Source organism: Muscardinus avellanarius (genome assembly GCF_963383645.1).
Source record: "Muscardinus avellanarius genome assembly, chromosome: 7".
NCBI lineage: Eukaryota > Metazoa > Chordata > Mammalia > Rodentia > Gliridae > Muscardinus > Muscardinus avellanarius.
In genome coordinates, this window is record NC_137793.1 from 101,535,569 (window position 1) to 101,545,195 (window position 9,627).

At 38.5% G+C, this 9,627-nt stretch overlaps 1 protein-coding gene across 1 annotated transcript in view; it reads left to right on the forward strand.

Moving 5' to 3' along the window:
• The window catches only part of TPR (translocated promoter region, nuclear basket protein), a gene marked incomplete at both ends in the record, with an annotated part of 69,925 nt that extends 60,300 nt beyond the window's left edge, over positions 1 to 9,625 (forward strand). The window contains 8 exons of the mRNA XM_080699542.1: positions 668 to 736; positions 820 to 914; positions 2,896 to 3,002; positions 4,323 to 4,418; positions 4,546 to 4,702; positions 6,416 to 6,534; positions 9,104 to 9,199; positions 9,570 to 9,625. Coding sequence (XP_080555668.1) covers positions 668 to 736; positions 820 to 914; positions 2,896 to 3,002; positions 4,323 to 4,418; positions 4,546 to 4,702; positions 6,416 to 6,534; positions 9,104 to 9,199; positions 9,570 to 9,625 — 795 coding nt within the window. The remainder of the gene's footprint in view (positions 1 to 667; positions 737 to 819; positions 915 to 2,895; positions 3,003 to 4,322; positions 4,419 to 4,545; positions 4,703 to 6,415; positions 6,535 to 9,103; positions 9,200 to 9,569) is intronic.
• Between the last annotated feature and the right edge of the window lie 2 nt (positions 9,626 to 9,627).

The window sequence follows — 9,627 nt, forward strand, 5'->3', positions numbered from 1 at the left end:
GGAGCTTATGGATGCAGCAATATATATATTTATTTCATTGATTTGTAATTGCCTTAACTGGGAAACTATACAAAGTAAATATTGCTGTTTAAACTCCAAAAAATAATTAAGTCTTATGGTCTAAAGGTATACTTGCTAACATTTTCAGTGAAGGGAATAGGAACTAAATGCATTTGTTTACAAATAGGATAGTACCATTAATTGGTTTTAATTTACATATCAGTTAATATTTTATCTATTGGTCAGTATCTATTCATTAAAATTTAATTTAAAGTTTGTTACTGTTTCAGAGTTTGTTTGTGGTGGGGGGGTTGTAGTACTGAGGATTTAAACTGAGGGTGTTCTACCTCTTAGCTAAGCCCTAGCCCTTTTTGTTTACAAACAGGGTCTCACTAAGCTATTGCATGTTGGCCTTGAACCTACGACCATCCTATCTTGGCCTCCCAAGTACTGCAGTTACAGGCATGTTTCACCATGCCTAGCTTGGCATTGATTTTGTTAGTACAAAAGTAGTGGTATTTTTACTTGAAAATATCCTGGTGATTACATATCTACTGACATTGCAGTTATTTTATTGCCAGCATAATAAGCTGTATCTGTTGCTATTTGGTATGTGTTTTGCTGCTTAATTCCTTAAAACAAAAGTAATTCCTTTTTTACCACATAGAGAATTCAGATGACCCGGAGGCAGTCTGTAGGGCGAGGGCTTCAGTTGACTCCAGGAATAGGTGGCATGGTAAGTGCCTCCCCATCTTGTAAAAGCGCTTCTCCATGTGCAGGCCTGTGCCTGTTAACTCCAGTTTTCTGTCTTTGTTTTAGCAGCAGCATTTCTTTGATGATGAAGACAGAACAGTTCCAAGTACCCCAACTCTTGTGGTGCCGCACCGCACGGATGGATTTGCTGAAGCGATTCAGTAAGTTTGTGAAAGACGGGCATAGTTTGTGCTCCGATGCTTCTCTTTCCTTTTTAATGTTTATTGTTTGATTTTGTATTTGTTAATACATAGGTTCAAACCCATGCAGTCTGACTCTAGAACCTTTGTTAACTGTTGTGTTAGACCACTCATTTCCCACACGAAAATACACTTTGAGTGTGTGTGTGTGTATTTGTGTGGTACTGAAGATTGAACCTAGGGGCATTCTGCCTCCGTGCTACATCCTCAGCCCTTTTTTTTTTTTTTTTTTTTTTTTTGATACTGGGGATGGAACTCAGGGGCATTCTACCTCTGGGAGGCACCCCCAGCCCTATTTTTTATTCTTGTTTTGAAACAAGGTCTCACTGAGTTGCAAAGGACCTCACTAAGTAGCTGAGGCTGGCCTCAAACTCTGATCCTCCTGTCTCAGCCTCCCAAGTCTCCCAAGTGCTGGGATTAAAAGCATGCACCACCACTGCGCCCAGCTTTTTTAGTTTTGAAACATGGTCTGGCTAGGTTGCCGAGAGTTATCACTTAAGTTTCTGAGGCTGGTCTTGAACCTGCGATCCTCTTGTACAGCTTCCCAAATACTGGGATTACATGCTTGCATCACCACCAGCAGCTAACAGTACACATTTATGTTGCTAAAGCATTAGTTGCACAATAATATCTACTTGAAGATCAGAATTTAAACATTTCCACAAATTTGGAAAAGGTTGATTGTTCCAGAGATGCATTGACATGTAGCAGTCAGAACCAGTTTTAAGCTCATTCATTAATTAGTTTACCTCAACTAACATGCTTTGGCTTTTGCAAGCTAACCAATCATTGTTAGCTTCTCTCTTCTGAAAGTCAGCAGTAAGGAACAGACTCATGTCAGTAAACACACTTCTGAGTGGGAGTGAACAGCATTCTCGGGCAAAAAAGCGTGAAGCCACAGGTGCCCAGCTCTTCAGCCTCTAAAATGACCGGTCTGTGAAGTGTGATGCCACAGGTGCCCAGCTCTTCAACCTCTAAAATGACCGGTCTGTGAAGCCAGCTTCCTAACGCCTTACACAAGAGTAGCAGTCTTCTTAGGAGAATGTATCTGACTGACCTGCGTAGCTTTTGCTTAAATTAAAAGCAGTAAATTCAAGCTGGGTGCAAGCTTGCTGAGATGGGAGGACCAAGGTTCGTAGCCAGCCTCAGCAACATAGGCCCTCCTCAACTCAGTGAGACCCTGTTTCAAAATAAAGAATAAAATATCGGGCTCGGGGTATAGCTTGGAGGTAGAATGCCCCTGTGTTCCATCCCCAGTACTGCAATAAAAATTTTTTTAAAAACCCACTTGAAGGAAAAGCCTCTAACTAATACAGTATTGTTAAAACAAAAAAGACATTCAACTTAAGAGTTATTACAGAAATATTATCCATAAGAATTAATAGCTAACTAGCAAAGGAAAGTAGTAAGGAAAGGAAATAATGCTAACTTCTAGGAGGGAGGATAAATGTAGTGAAGATAGAATAAGAGGAAAACAAATTTCTAGTCATCGAATACTACAATTTTTCTAAACCTTGGTAGGCAGCTTGGGGTCTCTTTAGTAGGCCAGATAGGTGACTTGGTTTTTGTGACTAAACACTGACGCCTGAGTGAGGACTTTGTCTTGTGACTTCGTTCCCACTCTCTTTCTCTTATGTTTCCTGTTCCGTGTGTGTTGCTGTCAGTGTATCTGTGAGGGCATGGCCAACAGATTCCAAACTGAGCGTAGCTCAGGAGAGATGAAAGTTATTTAAATCCCAGGTTAGTCATGTTATTACTAAATTCATTGGCAACTGATACTTGTAAAGTATGATTATGATGAATGAAACCTTCACCAGCATCTTTTCAACCTGTTTTCCTCATTTTATTGGTGCTCATTTTTCCTTTTTCCTATATTCTTCCCACCATTGTGATTTAAATGGGTAGCTTGAAATTCATCCTAAGTCAGTCTTTGTTCACTTAGCTCCCCACAGGTTGCTGGTGTTCCTCGATTCCGGTTTGGGCCACCTGAAGATATGCCACAGACGAGTTCCAGCCACTCAGACCTTGGTCAGCTTGCTTCCCAAGGAGGTGAGCAGCTAAGCAAACCCTGGTAATGCCTAGATTTTTGTGTGTTTGAAGCAAGTCTAAATATTTTAAGAGTTGATACCTAAATAACGCCATTTTCACTTACAAAGAAGGAAGGTTTGTACTTGATACTGCTTTTAAATATTGACTTACATATAAAAATACCTCTGACACTTTGGAATTGTTGGAAGGATTACAGCATGTTTCCTGTTTACACTTTGATAATTGTAACAATTCTAGTTAAACCCATGACTTTAGATTTTTTCAACTAATATTATTTTTTAATTCAAAGTATATAAAAGAACATGACCCAAAAATTAAGTAGTAGTAGAAGTTAGTTATTATCCACATGTAAATTAAGCTCTTTGTGAAGTTGATTACTTTTTAATCCGCAGTTGGAAGTCATATTACCCATAATATTTATGGGAAGCCGTATGGCATTTTATAGGCAAATAGGGAGGACATTACTAAATTTATGATAAGCTGAAAACAAAAGAATAATCTGTAGTCCTCATAAAAATCACATGATGTAACCATTCCTTGGTCACTTAGGATGTCAAATGACATCCTAAATGGCAGGCCTCTATCAGTATGAAATTGTGAGGTAACTTCATATCAGTTCAACTCCTTACATGGCTCTGTATGTTAGGACAATTTCCTAGATTGGGAGTCAGATCTAGGCTTAAAATGCCACTGCTTGCTAACTTTGTAACCTTAGATTAATGAGCCTCTTTTATTTTGTTAGCAAAAAGGAAGATGATAATACCTTACAAATTTGGTGAGGAATAGATTTCTAACAGAACTAGTTCATAGTTGTATCCTTAATAAAGTTAGCTCTTTTAAAACTGTTAAGAATAAAACTGTTAAGAACATGTTAGCTAAGCCCACATGGTGGCACACGCTTGTAATCCCAGCCTTCAGGAGGCTGACACAGAAGACTCTTCGTTCATGGACAGTCTCAGCTACTTGTTGATGCCCTTTGCAACTCAGTGAGACCCTGTTTTAAAATAAAGAATAAAAAATAGGGCTGGAAGTATAGTTCAGAGATAGAATGCCCCTGGGTTTCATCCCCAGTACCGCAAAAAAAAAAAAAAAAAGTTAGCTAATTTTTTAAGAGTACTTTTAGTGTTAGAGAATTTACTGGATATGTTTAAGCTTTATCCAAAATTTTGAGAGCTTGATTATTGCTGGATGGAATAATTAAATTGTGAACAGCGGTAAAGTTGAGTATCTCCACCAGTTCATATTTTTCTTCCAGGTACCTGTCCTGTTGGCTATTTTATGTTCTTTCAGGCACTCATTAATACTCAGAATTGTCTTTAGGATTAGGAATGTATGAAACACCCCTCTTCCTGGCTCATGAAGAAGAATCTGGGGGCCGAAGTGTTCCCACAACCCCTCTACAAGTAGCAGCTCCAGGTAGGTACTCAAGACAGCTCAGTAGATTTTGTGTTTTTTGTTAACATTAGAAACCTGTGGAGCATAGTCTAGCTAAAAATTCAGTAAACTACAAGGTTAAGGTTTTAATTTCTTTTTCTCTTCAAAGTGACTGTATTCACTGAGAGCACCGCCTCCGATGCTTCAGAACATGCCTCTCAGTCTGTTCCCATGGTGACAACATCTACCAGCACTTCATCCACAACAAATGAGACGGCAGCCGGTGATGATGGGGATGAAGTGTTTGTAGAGGCAGAATCTGAAGGGTAAAAGTTGACTAATTCTGTAGTCTTTGCTTGCTATAGATTCACTAGACTTTTATGTGTCTTTTCTTTCAGCCAAGAATCTATTGTACTGTTATTGGTATCATTTCCCTAAAAAGATACACCAAACCATATATTTTGTGAAGCTGTTTTGAAGATAATAAGTAATAAATTGTAGAACTTGAACATTACTATCGAAGACAGTATTTTTTGAAACCATTGTCTCCCTGAAAACTGCAAAATGTATCCTAGAACAAAATATTCTTTAAAAGTACTATTGCCTTCCATTCACATAGCTGCTTGAACTGTTTCCCAGGAAAGAAGTCTTTCTGTGAAAATTGGAAATTTTAGAAAATGACTCATTTTCCATTTAGTAGCAGACTCAAATGATCCTCACTTCTTATTTGTGAGCATTTAGACTTTGATGTCTGAAATACTACCTTCATAAAAAGTAAGAGATTTTCAGGTAGCTTTTAAGACATGACACCATTTTTAACACATCAGTTATAAAGACAGCTTAACAAAAGAAGTGTTTCATGACTGGTTTTTTTTTTTTTTTTTTTTTTTTTAATCCTAAGGAAATGGAGTAATTTTAACGGAAAGAGCTATTGGACTGTGGTTGCAGAGAAAGTTTAACTTTCAAACTGGAATCTTCATAAAATGAAAACATTCAACTAGTTTACAATTAGAAACAGCAAGAAGTAGAGCCCAGATTTCCTACTAGAGAGCCAAGTACTGAGTTTGATTTCGCAGCAGTGCACATAAGTCAGGTCTAGTATATGAGGTGAAAAGCAGGCCTATGCTAATCTTAACAGTGCTATTTAATTTGAAGGCAGTTACACACGCTGCTGAGAATACTAGCTGCCTTTAAATCTGTACCACATATGCAGGTCACTTTACGTATGTCATTTCTAACCTGCACGGTATCCCTGCAGAGTGCTATTTCCCATTATACAAATGGTAAAGCCCGGACTCAGAGTGTGCTAGAGTAACTTGCTTAGGCTGCACTACTTGGTAGTCAGCTCAAACAGGTGTAACCCGACCTCAGCCACATGCTTTTTACACTCCGCCAGCACTTCTCAATAGTAGCACACAGTCTACAGAGATATCTCTCAGGTAAATTGTTATAATAACTATGCTAATGTTTGCATATGATTAAAACTGGAGCAGATTCAGGTGCTCCTTCTACTGCCATCCTCCCTTGATCTTGAAAGGGATTGAGAAGATGGAACTAGAGCCCTTGAGCCAGGAACTCCACATGCTCATGGCCTGCCTTATGTGGGCTAAAGCCCATGGTGAGTTAGTGGGCTACAATTAATAGCTAGGAATATTATGAATTATTTTAGTACTCTGCTTCCCTAAAAAATTGTTTGGGAACTTATTAAAATATATAGTATATTTATATTTCCTATAGTATTTTTCCTATGAATGTCAAGAATATAAAACATCTTTGCAAAAGAAAAAAGGTAACCGAAACATGGAAAAACAAAAACTAAAATTAGAACACATCCCAGTGAGAAAAGGAATGAGCTCTTTTTTCCTCTGCCCATAAATGTTTATGAATATCAAAAACAACTCCAAATTTTTAGTTAAAGGGGACCTCTGGAGTTAAATGATTAACTATATCAAAGAAAAAGTTGGGAACAACTTAGAATACATTCCAGAATCAGCTCTCTGTTTTCTAACTTTTGGGGGATGTTGTTTGGTTTTTCGTAGTATTAGTTCAGAAGCAGGCCTTGAGATTGATAGTCAGCAGGAAGAGGAGCCTGTGCAGACACCTGATGAGCCAGACCTCCCCTCCACCAGCCAGGACCCTCCTTCCAGTTCTTCAGTAGGTGAGTTGCTGCTCTTGATTACAGTGCCACTGTTGAGTGCATCAGACTTGCTTGCAAAACACTGTCTGGCTGCAACCAGTCAATAATCCCTTTTCTCCAAACTTAACAGGAAAATTTTATCACTAAAGGGCATTTGATTTATACTTACATCATTATTATAAGAATGGTCTAGTATTGCCAGGCATGGTGGTACATGCTTGTAATCCCAGTACTTGGGAGGCTGATACAGGAGGATTGTGGTTCACAGCAAGCCTCAGGTACTTAGTGAGGCCCTCCATAAATTAGTGAAACCCTATTTCAAAATAAAGAGTAAAACATAAGGCTGGGGATGTAGCTCAGAGGTAGAGTGCCCCTGGGTTCAATCCCCAGTAGCACCAAAAAAAAGAATAGTATGATATTGATCAGCAGAAACACAGTGTGGATGCACCTCACAAGAACAGAGCACTCGTGTTTCACTCATGTTTCACTCAGACACCTGGTTGTCAGCAAATGTTCTGTCGTCCTGTGGGGTCGCTCAGAGGTGCCGGGGACTGTGGGGGACAGGTGTCCTAGGAAGAAGCTAAGCAGTGGTAGATACTCCAGGCATCCTGCTGCTGTTTGAACCAGGGCAGCTTCATTTCCATTTGTTATACATCTCAGAGTTCTACATGAGGTTTGTTTATGGAAAGTTGAGGGGTTGGAGCTTTGTTGGTTCAGAAATATGTTTGAAATTTACTGATGTGTATGCAGTTTCAGAGTTTGGTTTTTCAGGTGTTTGAAATTGCTTGAAAAGAGTATTTTGTATCTTCATATAATAAAAGTTATTTCCGCCGGGTGTGGTGGCGCACACTTATAATCCCCGCGCTTTGGGAGGTGGAGACAGGAGGATCTCGCTGGTTCGGAGCCAGCCTCGCTGGCTTAAGAGACCCTGTTTCCAAATTTAAAAATATAAAAAATAGGTCTGGGAGTGTAACCCAGTGGTAGAAGGACTTCCATGAGCCCCAGTACCACCAAAAAAAAAAAAGTTATTTCTGCAGGATTTTTAAAAAATGATAACAGCATTTATTGAGTACTCAGTGTGTTTCAAGCAGTATTCTATCTTTTGCATATTTACTCATTTGAGTCTAACAGCAACCCAGTGTGGTATACTCATCACTGTTTTATAGAAGTGAAGACTAAGGCACAGAAAGATTGAATGACTTCTCAAGGTCATATAGCTAATAAGTAATAGGCAATTCAGGATACAAATTCAAGAAGTTTGGCTCCAGAGATACATTATACTAGCTTCTCTATCTCAAATTTTAGAGAGGAGGTCACTTACATTATTGGGGAGTTCCTGCACACTATTTTCTTACCATTCTGGTTTTTTTTTTTTTTTTGTTTATTAGTTTTTGTTGTTGTTTTTTGTGGCACTGGGGGTGGAACCCAGGAGCTTTTCTACCTTGGGCTATACTCCCAGACCTATTTTATACTTTATTTGGAAACAGGTTCTAACTAAGTTGCTGAGAGCCTCACTCAGTAGCTGAGGCTGGCTTCGAACCTGTGGATACTCCTGTCTCAGCCTCCTAAGCACAGGGATTTCAATTGTGTGCCACCACGCCCGGCTCTATCTTCATTTTTAATTGCTTATAGCTGTAACTCATGGAACCTTGGCTTAGGCAAATCTGTGCAGTTACTACCTTTAACATTAACAGACTTTGCTAACCCGGGATCTCTTCCTATCCCTGTCAGCTGCTTTTCTGTGACACAGTAGACTCTTGGCCAATGTCTGTAGATTCAGATCCCATGTCCACCTTTTGGGGGTGGGGGGGAGGTGTGTGGTGTGTGTTTGATATTGGGGATTGAACTCAGAGTCATTCTACCTCTTAGCTATACCCCTAAACCTTTTATATTTTTTACTTAGAAACAGGGTTTTAGTAAGTTGCTGGGGCTGCTTCAATTATGTGGTCCTCCTATCTCAGCCCCCCAAGGGATACAGGCGTATGCCACTACATCTGACTCCCATGGCCACCTTTTAACAGCTAGTCATTTTAAATCTCTGCACATTTTATTATGAAACTTGGATACTCATAACTAATCTTGCAACCAAAATTAGAAATAGCATATGTAAATTATACAACACAGTATTTCATACACAGAAGACTCAAAAAATATAACTAGCTGGGCATAGTGGCACATGCTTGTAATCCTGGTACTTGGGAGGCTGAGATAGGAGGATCACAGATTCTCGGACAGCCTCAGCTACTTAGGCCCTCCCCAACTTAGTGAGACTCTGTTTTGAAATAAAGAATTAAAAAAAAAAAATAGGGCTGGGGATATAGCCCAGGGGTAGAATGCTCATGAATTTAATTCCCAGTACCCAAAAAAGGAGAGAAAAAAGAAAAATAAGTTTTTTGTGAGTTTTTTTTGTTTTTGTTTTTGTTTTACTTTGTTAAATGTCCTTCATTGGTAAAAAGCAAACTTGAATATTCAAAGTAAGTGGAAATATCTCTATTTTTATCCATGCATTCATTTAGTAGTTATTTTTGCTGTTATAACTGCTTTCTTGTTTTTTCAACTTGCTTTTCTTTTATCTGAATGTTTTTCTTAGATACTAGCAGCAGTCAACCGAAGCCTTTCAGGAGAGTAAGACTTCAGACAACATTGAGACAAGGTGTTCGTGGTCGTCAGTTTAACAGACAGAGAGGTAAATTTAAACAGACTTAAGTACCGGAGGTATAAAATGAATATGGGCTTTTAATTTACTCTTAAATCTAAAATAAGATTTGGAAAATCTAGTGATATAGTGCTTTATGTTCATTTGTAATATCTCATGTCATTTTATCAAATACCTTTTGTACAACAGAATGAAGCCTTGTGACTTTTGTTAGAGCTAGTAAAATATGTAAAATTTTCATATTTCATATCATAAACATATTAATCCAGTTGCTGTGATAATTTCCATTAACCATGTGGACCAACAGTTTTATATCCACGGTGCTTAAATATTTCATATTGAAAACAATTCTATGCTAAAAGTTTTCCTTTTCTGTTCTTTTTTTTTTTCCTTCTTACAGGTGTAAGCCATGCAATGGGAGGAAGAGGAGGAATAAATAGAGGAAATATTAATTAAAT